The 17,907-nt window shown below is 54.5% G+C and overlaps 1 protein-coding gene across 5 annotated transcripts in view; it reads left to right on the top strand.

Annotated features, from left to right (window-relative positions):
* SYNJ2 (synaptojanin 2) overlaps positions 1–17,496 on the top strand; it is an 87,432-nt gene extending 69,936 nt beyond the window's left edge. For 2 of the 5 annotated variants that reach the window (XM_036223184.1, XM_036223199.1), the window contains 10 exons: positions 675–792; positions 4,298–4,516; positions 4,613–4,691; positions 5,240–5,408; positions 5,841–6,014; positions 7,898–8,032; positions 9,516–9,628; positions 10,758–10,866; positions 12,459–12,610; positions 14,043–17,496. In XM_036223184.1, the coding sequence (XP_036079077.1) occupies positions 675–792; positions 4,298–4,516; positions 4,613–4,691; positions 5,240–5,408; positions 5,841–6,014; positions 7,898–8,032; positions 9,516–9,628; positions 10,758–10,866; positions 12,459–12,610; positions 14,043–14,774 (2,000 nt within the window). In that variant the 3' untranslated portion in view covers positions 14,775–17,496. Of the gene's footprint in view, positions 1–674; positions 793–4,297; positions 4,517–4,612; positions 4,692–5,239; positions 5,409–5,840; positions 6,015–7,897; positions 8,033–9,515; positions 9,629–10,757; positions 10,867–12,458; positions 12,611–12,994; positions 13,145–14,042 lie in introns of all 5 variants that reach the window. The other 3 variants (XM_036223204.1, XM_036223192.1, XM_036223203.1) reach the window with 3 other exon arrangements.
* The last annotated feature ends 411 nt before the right edge of the window (positions 17,497–17,907 follow it).

Raw genomic sequence — 17,907 nt, forward strand, 5'->3', positions numbered from 1 at the left:
CCATTTCTGTTCACCAAACTCTTCTCTGCTGAGAGCCCGGTTCCAAATCGAACGTGCGCAAGGCACGGGAAAGATGAGAGTCGGTTATCACTTAGTTGCCAGGTACTTCCAGAGCAATGATTGCCCAGCTAGGAAGTGCAGTCGATTTAAACTTAGAACACCTGTAAACTGGCGTATAAGCAACTAAACGTTTCTGGGCAGATGCGTGCTGAGATTTCAAAGCCAGGAAATCACAGCGATAGATTGAAAAGATACGTTTTCATTTGGATCAGTTTGTAGACTCTGCGTGGCACCAGGGTGCCGAAGGCGGGGACGCCTTCACCTTCTTAGCCTCTGCGTCTTGTCCTGTACAAAGGGCTGCAGATCTCCTGTGTCCCTTTGCCCCTGGGGAGGAAACCCTGTAGCAGCAATTTCTGTGCCCCCTTCCCCCAAGGACAGCCTCTGGGGAGGATGCAGGTGGCACTGGTCTCACCGTTTCGGACAGTCCACATAGGACAGTCTTTACTCCAGGCCCCAGGGCATGGTTTTAAGCCCAAGGGATTAGAGCGAATGAGTCTGAGACAGGTGTGGTCCATGTCCCGGGTCCCTTTGTAGAAGCTCCATTGTCAACATTCACGTATATTAACACGATTTTGTGTCATCTGTGGGTCTCTTGGTTGGAATCCTGTGAGCAGCCGAAGAACTCAACCTTCTGGACAACGACCTAGAAGCTGACACCAAAGTCAGACACACCTGGTCTCCCGGGACCCTCAAGTACTACGGCCGAGCAGAGCTGCAGGCGTCTGATCACAGGTACGGTGCTCACCGCCACAGGCACGGGCTGCTCTGCCAGGGAAGGTAGCGTCTACTGCTCTCCACGGGGGACGGTGTGCCGTGCCCATCGGAATGTGTGGGCACTTGCGTGTGTGTGTGTGTGTGTAAAACAGCAAGGAACAAAGAATGCCGTGACCAATGGCTGTGCACCCGCCACCAAGAATTAATCAACGCTAGCCTTTTATCATTGCTCTGAACACTATGAAAACTTCAAAGACACAATCCGTAGTATTGTGTCATTTAAATTCTCATAAAGGATGTCACTGTGCAACTTACCTTTTTTGCTACTTAATATTTCGGAGACGCAATCACGTTGACATTGCACGTCACTATCCGAGACCTGGCTCCTCCATTCGTAACTGCTGTCCAGGGTAGTTCCACTAAATAGATCCATGGAAGTTTCCCATTTGTCTGTTCATGAATGTGTTTTTCTAATATTTTATTAAAAACACCATAGGGTCTCAGGGGTTTTAAATACGTTAGGCTCGTGTGTCATGCGGCGTGGATGGGACACAAGCAGTGGAGGTCTGTCATCCCACGAGCGCTGGGACCTGCTGCAGAGGGAGAGTCGTCTCGTAGAAGAAGGGTCCCCAGCCCCTGGGCCGTGGACCAGTACTGGTCCGTAGCCTGTTAGGAACCGGGCCACACAGCAGGCGGTGAGCAGCGGGCTGATGAACGAAGCTTCATCTGCGTCTGCAGCCGCTCCCCAGCACCAGCACCACCGCCTCAGCTCCGCCTCGAATCATCAGGTGTTAGATTCTCATAGGAGCACCGGTCCCCGGTGCCAAACAGGTTGGGGACCACTGTTACGGAACATCTTTTAAAGGATGGCGTTTGAGGGTGTAGACAAGAAGAGTTTGATCTCCCCATGTCTGCCACCAAAACTAAGAGAGAGTGGGTGGTGAAGAGTTAGTGGTCAGCCCCTGTGTCCAAATCTTTAGATACCGCTAAATTCTTCAGGAACCTGTTGTCGCAAATGTACAGCACTTACGTCGTCGTAAGTGAGCCTTGGGAACTCTTCAGATGTCTGACTTTTGGGTTCAGGAAGTGTATTTAGAAGCGTTCACGTCCCCACAGTTTATCGGTGGGGCTTCGGTCCAGGCCCGGTTCCTGGCACCGAGGATAAGCAGTGAACAAAACAGAGGAGACCATGGTCTCATGGAATTTTCTAGTGAGGACAGACAGTAAACAAATAAAAGCACTATGGAAGAAACAAAGGGTGGCGGCCGGGGTCGGCCAAGCGGTCGGTGCCGTTCCGCCCCGGGCTCGGGGAAGGCCTCTCCGAGCTGGTGACGTTGGGGCCGAGCCCGGAAGGAATGAGAGCGTGCGCCGCGTGGACGTCGGCGCGGGCGGCGGGGCAGCCCACCGCCCTGAGTCGGAGCACAGGGAGGTGGACAAAGAGGAGTGACGGGCAGAGTCACGAGGACACGAGACGAGAGGAGCGAGAAGTCCAGACTCGTCGGAGCCTCGCGGGCCGGGTTTCGCTGGGAGCTGAGTGACCAGGGCGTGACAGACTCCGGGGGGGCCAGGAAGGGATCGGTGCCGGCTCTGCACCAGGAGGTCGTAGGTCGCGTGGTGAGGCGCGGCTGGGTTTGCGGTAGATGTTGGAAGTGGACAGAATTGGCTGAGGGATGTAGGGGGTGTGTGAGAGAGAGAGAGAGAGCAGGTGACCGTGACTCCTGGGTCTGGGGCCTGAGCGACGGGAAAGACCGAGTAGCGTTTCCTCGGCTGGAAGACGGGGAGGTGCGGACGTGGCCATAGTGGTTTGAGATGCATCTTAGACGCTCACTGGTTTTTCTAATTACAAAAGCCAAACGTCATGTCACCATTAGGAAAAAGCATACACAACCAGCAAGAGACCCTTGTCCCGCCCCTAAGACGGAGTCTGGCGATGCGTAGTTAGGTGTCTTTCCCCCGCATTTTCCATGTGCGTTAGAAGTTTCTACACACAAACGTGGACCCCTTGGCGCTGTGTGTCATGTGCACACACGCTTATAGAGGCAAAAGGTGTACCGGAAAATTAGGATTATAGCACGTGAACCGTTGTCATTTCCTTTTTTATTATCGCAAGTAATTATAGGTTCACACGACCCCGATACCGTTTACCCAGTCCGCCCCCCAGTGGTAAGACCCCCTAAACCCGGAGTTCGGGGTCACACCAGGATGTGGACGCCGACACAGTCGAGAGACAGAGCGTTTCCGTCACCGCGGGGGGTCTCGCGGCGCTGCTTCGTAGTAGCCGGACTCATTTCCCTCGCCCTCCGACCTCACCGCTGTCGGCCACTAATCTCTCCCCCCTTTTCCATCGTTTGTGATTTCAAGAATGATAAATGGAATCCAAGTGGTGGGGGGGGGGGCAGGGCTGGCTTTGTCGCTCGGAACCCTCCGGAGAGCCAGCCTGCGTCGTGTGCGTCAGGCGCCCGTTCCTCTCCGCCGCCGGCGAACGCCGCTGCCCGCCCCCCCACATCAGAGATGCTCCCCCTTCTCCCCAGCACGAGTAGCTTCTCCGAAAAGGTTTTCTGCTCAGAGACGGTTGGGAAACCCTTCAGTCCACATCCGGGGGTCAGATTTCCCCCGATCTTCCTTTTTCTTGCTTCCGCAGGCAAAAATAGAGACGTGCGCGGGGTGGGCTGCTGATGCGATCACCCGTGCCTCTGAACTCGTACAGCACCCCCTCGTGTTGAAGGCTGCTGCTGTGCTATGTGCTATTCTGTGTTGTTTTACTTCCATTTTCTATTACGTTGTAAAGGTCTTCAATGTTATAATCTTCATAATAAAGGATTTTCTAACTTTTTTGTAAGTAGAGCGAACCCATCCCTATATCAAAATTACAGTAACGACTGCATTATTTCCTGCGGATCTGTCCTCCTTTGTTCGCCAAATAGATTTCTACCAAGCTAGTCTGAGTGAGCGCCCAGCGTGTTCCCATGTGGCTGCGTCATAACTTAACTGTTTTCCTATTAAGGAACAGTTAGCTTGATTCCCCCCAATCAGCAGGGCGGTAGTGGTCAGCCTTGTGCATGAATCATGGTTGGAATCTCTGGTCAGCTCCTTAGAACAAAGTTGATCAGCAGGTCAAAAGAGATGAGCATTTTTGAGATTCCTGACACGCATTGCCAAGCGGTCCTCCGAAAAGCTGGACCCTCGGCAGAGGGGAGATAGATGCCCACTTCTCTACGTGGTCAGCAGTGCTGGTGACGGCCACACACGAAATCTTTGCTGAGAGTTGGTGGTGTTTTCTCTCAACGCGTCCTTAGATTTAAAAAAAAAAATATGCCAAGATAGTACTAAGATTGGGGAAGGATGAAGACTTCAGTTCCTGGGACGGGTCAGCAAGGCTGCGGGTGCCCGTGCTGGGGCCGCGACAGAAGCCGTAGTCGGTTCCTGTTTGCAGCCGGGCTCTGGGGACTGGGGGCGGGGGGTGCCGCGTAGCCGTCGCGTCCCGGTTAACCGCTGCCCCGTCTTCCCTCCGTGTCTAACGCAGACCCGTGCTGGCGATCGTGGAGGTGGAAGTCCAAGAAGTTGACGTGGGTGCTCGGGAGAGGGTGTTCCAGGAAGTGTCCTCTTTCCAGGGTCCCCTGGATGCCACCGTCGTCGTCAACCTCCAGTCGCCAACCTCGGAGGAGAAGAACGAGTTTCCCGAGGACGTGCGCACCGAGCTCATGCAGACCTTGGGGAGCTACGGGACGATCGTGCTCGTCAGGTAGCCACCATCCCTGCCCGGCGCGGGCTCTGGCGCGGGCCCGCGGGGCCTGCCGCGTCGCTCGTGAGGTGGACTCGCCTTACGCCTTTCTTCCAGGATCAACCAAGGGCAGATGCTGGTGACTTTCGCAGACAGTCACTCGGCCCTCAGCGTCCTGGACGTGGACGGCATGAAGGTGAGTCGTGCTCGGCCACCGTGGAGCGGGGGGCTCCCCGACCCCCCTGGTTTTCTCGTCCTTTCGCCGGATCGTATTGTCCCCTCTCCTCACCTGCGCCTTTAGAGGTGCCCCGCGAGGGCGGGAGCGAGGGCGCTTCCTTCTGGAGTCTTCGCTGAGACGTCTAATGTCCAGCCCTGGCCGCCTGAGGGCTCAGGAGGAAGAGCAAGGCGTAGGGAATGGCTCCCGCTTGCGCCTCCCGGGGCAGCTGCTGCCGCCATCCTTCGCTTCATAGCGCGTGTTTTGAAACACGCATGTCGCAGCGAGTCGCCGTTTTGATAACCCCCCTGATTTTAAATTCACACGGAGTGAAAAAGCTAGAGATGACAGTTCAACGTTCATCTAGAGCCAACGTGAGCCTGGCCGAGGTCCGGATCCGGCGTTTTTCGTGGCAGATGTGAAGATCGGCCTGGCTCCCGATGCACGAGTTCGAGCGACGCCACAGTTTGGGGACCCGAGGGGGCTGTGGGGCCCCTGCGTCGTGCTCAGATGGCTGCACTCCCTCACAGGTGAAAGGCAGGGCAGTGAAGATCCGACCGAAGACCAAGGACTGGCTGAAAGGTTTGCAGGAGGAGATCGTTCGAAAGCGGGAGAGCACGGCCTCCATGTCGCCCACGGCCGGCTCCTGCCTGCTGGAGGAGAACTTCGACTTCACGAGCTTGGACTACGAGTCGGAAGGCGAGTGACTCCGAGGCATCCTCAGGCGTCGGTCTGGCGAGGCGGGCAGGCGGGCAGGCGGGCAGGCGGGCAGGCGGGCAGGCGGGCAGGCGGTTCTCCCAGCAATGGCCGTTACGGGGTCAAGATCCCTCCTGAGACCCAGCCTTGAAAAGGTGGTTCCATCCCACGTGCTGAGTTGGGCAGCGTTCGTGTGTAAGATGATGCACAAGGAAACGGTAAATGGGGCCTAGAGACGTCGAAAATTGCATTTAAAATAGTGGTTTTGAGGACGTCAGGCCTGCGGGCTTGGTGCTTGTCCCAGACAGGAATGGAATGCAGGTCCCATCCCGGGCGACACATGGGCGCCCAAGGCCCATGTTGAAGCGGACCCACCGGGGGAAGGCTGTGCCGTCTCGCACCAATTGTTTGCTGTGACTCATTTCCTTCCCCCAGGGGATATTCTCGAAGATGACGATGACTATTTGGATGAGCTGAGCCAGCCCGTGGTCTCAGACAGTGAGCTGGGGGGAGAGGACCTGTCCGAGGGCCCCGGCTCCACGGCCGCGGCGCCTCCCAGCAAGTCACCTGCGCTCACCAAGAAGAAGCAGCAGCAGCCGACCTACAAAGGTAGTGTGGACCTCCCTGCTCTGAGGAGCCTCCGCCCTGAGCGCCGGCTCAGCGGCATGGCATGCCCGTCCCGCGTGAGCGCCGGAGCGACCCGGCGGGCGGGCCGTCGGCTCTGGGCTCTGCGTAGGCGCCGGCTGCCTGCACGCTGGTTTTTTTCTCCAGTGATCTGTGCTATTTTCACAACTACCAGTGCCGCTGCCGCATCCCCGAGCCCCCACGATTCCCGTGTGTCTCCCATGGCCACCGCTCTGACCTGCTCGTACATTCGCGCCTCTCTATCCTCTCCAAAATTTCTCTCGGTCAGCCCCATGAGAGACACACACTCCGCGTTGCCTCTGTGTCGTTACCTTCTTGACACATCCTTATACGTTAGTAATCGTACACCTTTCACAGGTGTGAGCGTGCACAATGTGGTACCTTAGCGTCATTATGTCACTGTAGACTTAAGAGGGACGGAAAGTCCTGTGGACGGAACTGCACGTGCCTAGATCACGTGGCATAGTGACCCTACCGAACGAGTTTTAAAACCCGTCAGCGTTACGTGGGCTGGGAAGTGGGGGAGCTTGTATTTCAGCATGAGACCCCAGTGCCGTTCCATCCACGGCCCCGAGTGCCCTCCAGCTGCTGGCCAGCGTGTTCTCTGTTGGAGAACTGGAATTAGCAGGTGCAGGAGCTGAGCCAGGTGGCAGGGGCTGAAAACAGAACAGGCGTGAAGTGGGAGGTACAAATGTATAGCGGCCCCAAAGCTGGTCCGTAGCCTGGCTGGTGGACCCGTCAGGAGCCTTGGAACTTGCAGGTTGCTGAGTCCCGTCACAGAGGTGTGAACTTGGCGGGGCGGGCTGGGCCCTGGAATCTGGCGCTTCGGGGCGCTCCCCGGGGGACTGAGAGGTGCTCCCCGGGGGACTGAGACGGTGAGGTTGGGGCACTGCTGCCCGATCCAGGACCAGCAGCCTTCGCTGGCGTGCTGAGGGGGTTCCGCGCTCTGCGCATGCACAGGGGCCCTGCCCTCGAGGGGAGGCGGCTGGAGGGATGTGCTCCCCTGGAAAGAGGCGGCCCCTTTCTCCAGCGTGGCCATCATTCGGGCCCCCTCTCTGGGGAAGGGTGGACGTGACAGCAGATGCCTTTTCGAATGAGGATCAGAGCAGCGGGGCGGGGGATGGGGCATCAAGGAGCTGTATTCGCCCCCACGGGGTTCAAGCATTCCCATTATGGAGAACCCACCCCCCCTTCTCCTAGATCAGCCTCATGCCACAGGGGGTGGAGCCGTGGATTCGATGGGGAGCCTGTGCTGGAGGGTGGGGGAGGAGGAAGACCTGAGCCTGTCCCGACTGTGCGTGTGATACGCGTGTGCGTGAGGCAGCAGAAGCGGGCCCCCCTCGTGCCGCGCTCAGCCTCAGGGGCTCTGACGGGCCGGGCCAGGGCGGCGGATGCCTGTGGAGGAGCCGGCGCCGGGCGCGAGCGAGCGGGGCCACCACCGAGCGGGGCCTTGCCGCGGGACGGCAGGCCGCCCGGCCGGCAGAGGACGGAGACCGTCCCCCGCTTCCGGAGCAGCCGTCGGGCGCACGAGTGAGGGCTTGCGCGAGGGCCTCCCGTTGTCCCTGCCCCCTCTGCTCTGAGCGGCAGTCGTGATTGTTTCAGGGGGAGACCCGCCTGCGCACCAGGACATGTCTGTGTCTCTCGTGTCTGAACAACGGACCCTGTCCGGGGTTCACTGACGGTCCCAAGCAGGCACCGGGTGCCCTCCCCCCCCGACCCCCGTGCCAGCACACGGGGGACACCTCAGCCACCCCGCAGAAGCTCCTCCTGGCACAGGTGGCCCTGTGCACCCCTCAGCCCGACCCCTGCCCCAATGCCCCCCGTTCACACTCCGCCGTGTCCTCCAGATGATGCTGACCTGGCGGAGTTAAAGCAGGAGCTGGAAGCCGTCGGGGACTTCCGCCACCGTTCTCCAAGTAGGTCTCTGTCGGTCCCCAGTAGGCCTCGGCCACCTCACCCGCCGCAGAGGCCCCCCCCTCCAAGTAAGACTTTGCTGCCTTGGCCTTCCACGCCTGCTGGGAATAATTGCGTCTTTGCTGCTACTGAACAAATGGCTCTAAATCACCTTCTACCTGGCCTTCGAGTCCCCCAGCACGCCCTTTGCCTTCTTCGGGCTTCTCGTCTTCAATCCATGATGCGTTTGGTGTCAGAGATGGAGCTGTGTTTCTCGTGGCAAATTAAACGACCCCTTGATAAAGCTGCCCTCGGTCCTCCGCAGCTGTGCTTCGCTTTAGGCTTTAAGCTGCTTTCTGTTCAATGCCTGAGAGACTGGAAGCCTGGGGGTGGGGGTGGGGGTGGGGGCGGGGGCAGGGAGACACGGGCTTGTTAAGCTCCTCCCTCCCCCACGGCCACCCCGACCCCCAGCGTCTTTCAGAATCCTCTCTCTCCTTGGCTGCAGCCAGCCCTCTCAGCTACTGAGTAAGCCCAGGCGCACTAACGTGCAAGGCAACGGCAAGCCCACCTCTAACCGGGCGGCTTCCCGTCTGTGAGTCCTGGGCCAGGCATCCTCCAGCCTGAGGATGAAGCCTGCCGGCCCGGGTCTCGCAGGACAGCGCCTTCCTTCCTGGCGCCTCGTGGAAGACTGGTTCGCCCGGCACACTTCCACTAACAACGTGCTCCCGATCAGTTCCCAGTTCCCGCTGCTGTTCCTTCTACCCCCGGCCCCCGCAGATGTGGCGCTTAGACCTAGATTTTCCTAAGCCTTTACTCCTAATGGGGTTCAAGTCGGCTTACGTCACAATAGTAATTGATGGCAAGCCAGGGCACATGATTTTTTTTAAGCACGTTTTTAAATTTTCTGTGTCGCTACTCGGAAAATTTTAAATTACGTCATATTTTTTGTAGAAAACTTGCAAAAAAATATGAAGAATAAAAGTTTTCATTTCATTTGACTACCGACACATCACAGCTATTGATCAAAAGACTCTCAGCCTTTCTCTAATTATACATATCTATATCTACAGGCAATATTTTCTTTTCTTTTTCTTTTTTTATTACAAAATTGGTTTCCATTTTATTTGGTCATTTGTCTTTCATCCGACGTCTGTGTCATTAAGTGTTCAAGAACACGATTTGTGAGTAGCCGCAGGTATAACAACGTAGATTATTCTCCTGCTTGGGGATTTTTTTGATTTGTCCACGAAGCATTTAAAAATTCCGGTCCTAGTAACAGAGTGTTTTAAACCACCCCAAAATGAATTGACTTTTATGTCAGATCCGGACCTCCCAGGACGTTAGACTAAAATCCTCATTCAAACAACGCTTCTCCAGAGAATCCAGACTAACAGGCAGCAGAAGTCAGAGAACCGAAAACACTCGGTAGTAGCTAGCGCCTTGGTGAGGGCCACGTGCACCCTAACGGCATCCGCAGCCTCGTCCCCCTGGCTCCCGGCAGGCTGGGGACCCGCCTCCAAGCCGCCGGGGACGTCCCCGGGGTTGAGACTCTGCCCCTGTTGGTTTTCACAGCTGGTTTAATGGTGAAAAAGTCGGCCTCGGACGTATCCATCTCCTCGGGGACCCACGGCCAGTACTCAATTTTGCAGACGGCAAAGCTTCTGCCGGGGGCGCCTCAGCAGGCGGTGAGTACTCAGCTCAAAGCGAAACGGGGGGCGTTCCCAAGCCAGGAGGTCGGCCCCCCATGCTTCATCCTCCGCCCCTGCGGTCACGGGATCACCTCTTTTCAGTGAATGAATAGATTTCTATCTCTTTAGCCCTCTCTCTACCTGTCTACCAGGTCATCCCCAAACCCTGTGACTTAGTGGCAGGACCTTTGTGGGCTTTTAGATGGTCATACAGGGCGTCCGAAAATTCACGTTGGCTGAAATTCCAAGTGTCCCTGGGTGGTGGTCTCCAGACTTATTGGCTTTTCTCTTCCGATGGCTGGTGTTGACCTTGGTGCCTAGGGTGGTGCTTGGTGGGAGGGAAAACCGGAGAAATTCAGATCTGTTTTTTAGACAAAATGATGATCGTTCTGGCATCAGGTCAGCTGAGAGAAGAGGCTAAAAAGAGATCTGATGGGCCTAAGGGCGCAGTGCAGGGACATGAGTGGTAACAATCATTGGGGTTTCAGAGGTGACAGGTTCCAGGGGGTGGCAGTGAGCCACTAGAGGCAGCAGGTGAAGGCTGATGGAATCGAGGTGGGGTGGCGGGGAGAAGCCGGGGTCCTGCGTGGAAGCTGGTATGTCCCTGGAGGTGTGGCGAGCTGGGCCAGCGGCTCACGCACTCAGAGGAGGAGCAGGGGTTTGACGAGACGTCAGTGGTTTACAGGAATGAGGGCAGGTCACCAGGCAACCCCGAGGTTTGGGTGGAAAGGCGAAGACGCAGACGCATATATCTAGAAGGTGTTTCCATAACTCGGCTGGGCCGCGGAAGGCATGGCTTCCGATGTGCCTTCTGGCTCTTACCTGGCTATCGAAATGGAGTTAGACAGTGGCTTGTCCACATTGCAAAAGCCCGTCACCACCCAGTTTGGGGCCTGAGGGTCAGCAGCTCTACCTAGTACTGCATTTCTCTTCTTGGCATGTGAGTGCTCCTGGCTGGGGAGGGGGAGGGAAGGCTTGAGGGACACGGTTTAGGCAGGAGTTTGTTTTAATCGCCGTCCGATGGAGCTCCGTAAGTCTCGCGTACAGGCGGTGGGCAGTGAACATGCCAGGCGAGGCTGTTTTTCTGCCTGTGTTTGACGCTTCTCTTCCTCTCTCTGTCCCCAAGCCCAAAGCTAGGACCGGGATAAGTAAACCTTATAACGTCAAGCAGATCAAAACCACCAACGCGCAGGAGGCGGAAGCAGCCATCCGATGTCTCCTGGAAGCCAGAGGAGGTGCATGTTTGTGACCCGGGGCTCTCCGGCCACCCGCCTTCCCCTTTGCCTGACTTCTAAAAGGGGCCAGGAAGAGAAAGTGACTTTTTCTTTTGTTCCCGAATGTGGTGTTAAACAACAGCACCCTTTAGCAACATCTTATAAAGTCCCACTACTAAGATCTGTTCTCCATTTAAAATTATACATTTAAAGTTCAGTAAGTGTATAAACATAACCCCAGGATTAGTAAGGAAGCAGCACTTAAGGGAGAGACTGAAATAAACAAAAACGGATTTTAGAAGAGGTTAATGCTGCAGGCGCTAACTCGTTCTGCTGTAGATAAATAACTAAATAAATAAAAAGGAGAGTTAGGGGCACATGTCCCTGTTTGAGGCACAAACTCTGCTGTTTAAGTCGTCAGCAATTATAGGTTGTTTATTGCCAAGCAGAGAGGGGCCTCTTCCCTGCCACACTGCCTGCTAATTTTTATTGCCATTTCTTCACCTGACCCGTTTAAACCGTATTTTACCTTGGAGTCTCTCCCATGCCTTCAGAAATCACCGGTCGCTAACATTTTTTGGTTTTTCTTTTTATTTTGGAGAGGGGAGATGATGCCCGCCGAATAGCCATATACAGTTAACAATTGCCTGATTTGTTTTTAGTCAGGATATTTAATTTATTTGGAATTTTTAAGTCACATTTGAAGAGAGCATAAGCTAAGAGGTTGCAAAATACCGTTGTGGAATGACATCATCGCAAGTGGTTTTTAAAATTTACTTAAAAGTACCTTTTATTTTAAAAAAATCTACAATCGTATGTAACAACTCAAGTGTCCGTCAGCTGATGAATGGGTGAAATGTGATGTAACGGTACAAGGGAATATTATTTAGCCATAAAAAAGAATGGAGTAGTAAGACATGTTATGTTATCAGCGGATCTTAAAAAAACAGTATGCTCAGTGAAAGAAACAAAACACGAAACAGACCACGTAAACATGAAGCATCAAGACTAGGCAGATCCACAGAGACAGAACGTTCTGGTGGTTTTCGGGGACCGGAGAGGGTGGGGGGTCACTGCTGTGGGAATGTGTAGGGTTTCCTTTTGGGGCGGCGAAGATGTGTTTGAATTAGTGGCGATAGTTGCACTTCAGTGAATACACTAAAAAACCTCAAGTTGTATTCTTTAAGAGGTCTATTTTATGGCGTGTGAATTGTATCGTAATTTTTTAAAAAGTTCTATAGCCGTTGAGGTTAGGAGAGGTTTGGCTTCACGGTTCCTTGGTCGCTGGCCCTGCCGAGGTTTTGAGGGTTTTGGGCCATCTCCCCTGAGAAAACGTACATGCACATAAAGTTTTGCATGTGCGGTCAGGGCGTCACTGACCCTCACGAGGGCCAGCCGCGGGCCCTGCTCACCATCCCCGTTGAGAAGGTGGGCGTGAGAAGTGGGGGGCCAAGCCTAGCCACGTGCACTTGACAGCCCTCAAGTACTAATTTTCTAGACATGGGAGACGCTTTGTCTTAGTGAGTTACCCCGGGAGTGTAGGCTGTCTGAAGATGGCCCCACGCGGCGACGTGCCTCGGCCCGTGTGCCAGCTGTAACGCTCCATGTTTCAGGTGCCCTAGGAGAAGCCCTGAACACCACAGCCCTGGGGGACCAAGCGCCGTCCACAACGGACCCTGCGGCGGGGGTGACCCCGCGCCTGCCCCGTCGGCCTGCCCCGAGAGTCCCCGCCATCAAGAAGCCGACCTTGAGGAGGACGGGAAAGGTAAGACCCGGCAGCGTCCGCCCCTCGCTCCGGAGTCTCTCGATGAGAATTGCGTCTCGGTCAAGTCCGTCTCCGTCCACACCCCGAGTCCCCGACGACGGTGGGGGGGCCCGTCCCTGCGGGGCACGCTCGGCGGGAGCGCTCTGCTTTCCACCCCCGCCACGTCCTGCTCCAGCCGAGCAGGAAAAGCAGGAATTTGTCACGACACTTCCTGTGCGCTGTCCTCGTCGGGTCCCCACGTCACGCCGCTGTGGGAGGCCCGAGTCCAGGGCCTCCGCGGATCCCCGTCTGTGTGCGGTCCGTGTCGTGTGCACGTGGAGCCAGGTGGCCAGGTCCTGCGAGGCGCCGGAGGGGCCACGGCTGCTCTCGCCACTTTTCTTGCAGATTGTGTTTTGCTCTCGCTCTCAAGCGTCTCAGCCTTGCTTGCTGCTGCAGAGACATGAGTTTGTCCGGACGGTGGCAGCCCAAAGACTGGCACCGCTAGAGGCATCCGGATCCTCCGCTTGATCGCAGTTTTCTGGTGCCGGACGCTCGGTAACCCTGGCTGGGCGCCGCAGGTCGCTGCCGCCTTCCCGCCTGGGGACGTGTGAGCCGCGCCCCCGGCGCCTCGCTCCTCCGGAGCTCGCTCTGTCTCCTCTGTCCGCTGCGGCTGGTCGCATCTGTCACTTCCCATGCCTGCTTGCCAAACAGACCCTCTTTCCTCCTCGGCTGCCCTGTGCTCGCTTTGTCTTTTCTCTTCAAAGCCAGGGGCAGAAACAGGCTCAGTTTCCCAGCCTGCTGCACGGGGGGCTGTGTTTGCTGTTCGATTTCTAAAGAACCAAAAGAAATACCACAAGGCCAATGCTTCAACTATCCATAGCCGTTTCGACACAAAAGCTTCCTTTCATACCGTGCAATTGTTTCCTTTGCGATAGTTTTGAATCCGAACCAAGGAAGTGTGTGCGTAAAGTTTCCCATTCTTCTGTATTTAAACATCCAAGATTCGAGGAACAAGTACATCCATTAGTCCTTGACTTAGCGTAATGACATTATTAATGGAAGTGACCTCGGCCTAGTGCAGGGCTGCGTGAATTATCAAAGCCGCGGCCACAGAGTTTCTGAGAAGTTCGCTCTTAATAAGGGGAGGGCGTCATGCCCTTCCCTAAGGTAGCGAAAGAAACCCTGTCTCAGATGATCCACCGCGAGCGCAGTTTCACGGTTTCCACGCCTATGTCATTGGACCTGCTGGTACCACGTGATGAATGTGTGTCTCTCCGGTGTCGTTGTTGACCTGTCGCGTTTCTGCTTCCCGGGCATTCTCAAATCTCGGATTTGCTAGAATGTCCTCCTAGCCCCACGCCCGTTCCCCTGCCGGCTCCGTGCGCCCGCTCTCTGATCGCCGCCCCGCCGGCGCTGGCTTCTCGCTGACGCTCTTTATCGTGTCTTTCCTCAGCCCACGTCACCAGAAGAACAGTTTGGGCAACAGGCTGCCCGTTTCACAGTCGAACCCTTGGAGACAAGCCTCGCAACCCCTCCTCTAGTGACGGTCCCTCCCGTTCCCAAACCAAGGACACTGCAGCCGGGGAGAGAGGCCGAGAGGAGGCCAAGCGTCGTCGGAAAGCCAGAGCCACACGACGCCCCTGCTGTGGCCTCGACGCCCCTCGTGGAGGTCCCGCCTCTCGTGCCCCGGGTGCCCCCGAGGAGGAAGAAGTCGGCGCCCGCGGCCTTCCACCTGCAGGTCCTGCAGACCAACAGCCAGCTCCTCCAGGGCCTCACCTGCGGCGGCGGCGGCAGCATTCCTGCACACCGGCCCGACGGGGGCGCGCGCTTTCCACCATCGGCTTTCCCGGGCTCTTCGTCCGCTGCAAGCTCTGAGACCGATGGCCCCCGGGGGACAAAGCCAGAGGCGGCGTCCCTTCCGGGGGATTACCAAGATCCCTTCTGGAGCCTTCTCCAGCACCCTAAACTGTTGAACAATGCCTGGCTTTCCAAGAGCTCTGACCCCCTGGACTCGGGGACCAGGCGCCTCGAAAAGGCACATACGGCCCCACAGCAAGTCGGCGGGACGGCTGCCGAGGAGCCTTCACCAGAGCACAGGCACAGAGACTTCGGGCACTGGGTGGCAGTCAGTGACAAGGACCAGAGGACGGTGCTGCAGGTGTTTGACCCCCTGGAGAGGACATGAGAGGGGAAGGCCGACGGCCGCGCCCCGCGGAACGTGCGCCTTCTTCCCTCAGGCGGAGCCCGCTGGCCTTGACCCCCGGTCAGATGGGGCATCCGTCCGAAGGCACAGCGAAACGCCATCTGTGCTCCTGCCACTCTGCGCAGTTCGCGAAAGTCGTGTCTGTTATTCAATAAGATGATCGCGCAGCCACCGAGATTCGTTCCGCTCCAGACTCGTGCGTCTTGAGTTTCCTCGCGGGGCTATGGGAAACCGCCCGTTAGAGTCAGCGGGTGGCCGTCGGGGCCGGGAACCGGCTGATCGTGCCCAGGATGTTCTCTCCCGTCGAATTTTAAGCGGCCGTTCACTGTATGTGTGTCTGTGATTTTTTTTTTTTTTAATTTTGTTTGTAGTTCGCAGATTTGGAGCAATGTTTTGGTGACTCACTTGGAGGTAGATGCATGAAGTGAGGGCTACACCGAGAGGTGGCGGGGACCACCGAGAGCCGGCCCCGGCCCCCTGGCAGGCTAAAGACATCAGCGTCGGGCACAGCCCTGGGGTCGACGAGCCCGCGCGGCCGTCCCTTCCCTCGGGAGCGCCCGCTTGTTGCGAGCGGTGCGTGCGTGAACCTCGCCCACGCGGCAGCTGTATCAACAGTGCTCTGGTTCTGAAGTGTACGCCCCCCGTTAGCTCAGCCTGCGCTTCAACTGGCCAGAGACCCCCGCGCCCTGCCTCAGACGCCGCAAGCCCCATGCCACGCCGGCCCTGAGCCCCGGCAGGCCGCGTAGCCCGGTTTTGACACGCTCTCGATCCCCTATCAAAGGAAACCTCGTGGATTCCTTTCTTTCCCTTAGGTCTCATGCCTGGTAACTGGCCCACATGCTCGATTCTGTTATAACGGGACGAATATCTGCTTTAGCCTGGTCTGCCTGGCTACGTAGCTTCAGGAAACAAAGTGTCAGCATTTCCGGGTTTGCTTATCTGTATGTTTATTAGGTTTGTTTTTTTTTTACCTATGCATTTTCTATACATTTCCAACACCACATCTTCTTACCTATTTAATCACTTAAAAAGACAGCACCATACTGTTATACATTTTAACAATGAGTCCATTTGGGGCAAATATATTTTTGCTAATAAGAAAGTCTCTGGCAAAACCTTCGCGTGCCACACACCATATTCGGAAGTCTCATAGAATCACGTAACAATGAGTCCGTGTTATACCCAACGCGACCAGGGACTTCCTGTGCTAAATTCTAATGGTCGAGATGTCAGTGACCATCTTTTCCGGGGAAGACCACTCATTCTACCTATCAGACCTCTGGGATTTCAGAGTTATTTCTCATCACCACTATCAAGATACACTGTAGATTATTCAAATCTGGCACTCAAAAACAAAACTACCATGTTCATCTCATTTCATCTGAAAATTGATCAAGAAAAAGGTATTGGTGACCCATAGCGATAAACAGAATACATGGAGTCGACCAGCCATAAAAGACGGTGTTTCCGGCCCAGAGTGACAAGGACACCTTCTGCGGGAAGCACTTCGTGTCATTTTTCTCTCTCTAACAGAAGTAAACAACACGATCCTTGCAAGGGTTAGAAGGAGAAAGAAAGCAAGATGCGTTAGATAGGCTTGGAGAAGTTTAATAATTTGCTGGGGTTTACACTGCTACTGAGGGTACAATTGGGAATGACAGCAAAGATTTCTTAATTCGAGTGCTCTTTTCTCTGTAACCTGTTTTCCTACCAAAAAGGAGGCAAATTTGAAAGCCACCAGTCAGAAAAGCAGGGGAAAAGCAGAACCACAACGGCTGCTTGCAGCGCTGGGAACAGGCTGCCTTTTGGGTTTCTCCTTTGTGCCAGAAAGCCAACAGTCAGTAAACGGTACAGAGAACAGAATTTCAGTTAACATGGCCGCTCGTCACAAGCAGCCCTTAAGAATCCGAGGGTCAGAAAGCACAGAATCGTGCCGACCTCGGGAGGCAGGTCACAAGAAAAATTACAGGTAGTTTAACATGAAGAATTGAACAAACATCATTTGATCGTGAGCGTTCAAGTTTGGTGAACCACACAGAGGGGACTTAGAGCTGATACTGTGTCAGGTTCTCACGCCACTGTTCTCTCAAAAAAACAACTGGGATCGCCTTGTCTTTCAGTCGATGCTTAATCGTCGGCAGGTTTCCCGGGTTAGCCGTGTCAGTTGACAATGAGCTGCTGCCATGCTGGGGGTTTCATTCTGTGGTTTTGTATTTTCAATTTTACTTTGACGCCTCCACACAGGGCTTCTCATTGTACCCTTGTAGTTTACTTCGTGACTTTTCTGTAAGACATTACAGTTCACCGCAGAGGATCGTAGGCACAGGACTTTACGATTCAGCATCGTCTCTGACTCCAATTACTATCCTCCCTTTGAAAACAGTCTTCTCCAACTACTTGCCTCTTTTTAGAATTTGGTCCAGTAAGTGACTGAAATTAGGACATCTGCCCAAGCAGTTCCCGTGAAAGTTGAACGTTGCTGAAGTTCAAGACACGTACTAAAATTCTACCAACATGTATAAGCAAAGTAATGAATTAAAATGTTCTCTTTATAGTGAAGTGATTTCATCAGAAAGGAAAGCCACAAAAATTATTTATTGACTGACTGGCAATTAATAAAAACCCTGTAATGTGTATTTGAAGTGATCATTTGTACTGAAATTGTAAAAATATACCTATTAAATATTTTGCCTTTTTTAAATTATTTGGCTTTTTTTTTTTTTTTTCAGATATGAAGAGAGCCCTTTGGCTAGTCTTCTATTCTTGATGAAATGTGACTACTAGTTATTCCTCTGAGTTTTTGTTTTTGCTTCTTTTTTCAACCACCAGACTAAGTTGAAAAATCATAAAAGTAGTAATTTAAGAATTTATTACTTGAATTCTTAAGGATGCCAGTAGGAACCACTATGATAACATATATAATAACTTTATGCGACAATGTCTATAAGACTTGAGAGACGGTATAATTCATTTTCTATGGGGTCTTATGGCAAACTTACAGAATCTTAGACTGCTAGATTGGTTTGAGTACATGACTGAGTTACAGGCGGGAAAAGGGAGTAAATCTTCAGGTTCTGTCTACGTTATCAACTGACCGACGCACAAGTATAGATTA

Source organism: Rousettus aegyptiacus, unplaced genomic scaffold, assembly GCF_014176215.1.
Source record: "Rousettus aegyptiacus isolate mRouAeg1 unplaced genomic scaffold, mRouAeg1.p scaffold_m13_p_1, whole genome shotgun sequence".
Lineage (NCBI taxonomy): Eukaryota > Metazoa > Chordata > Mammalia > Chiroptera > Pteropodidae > Rousettus > Rousettus aegyptiacus.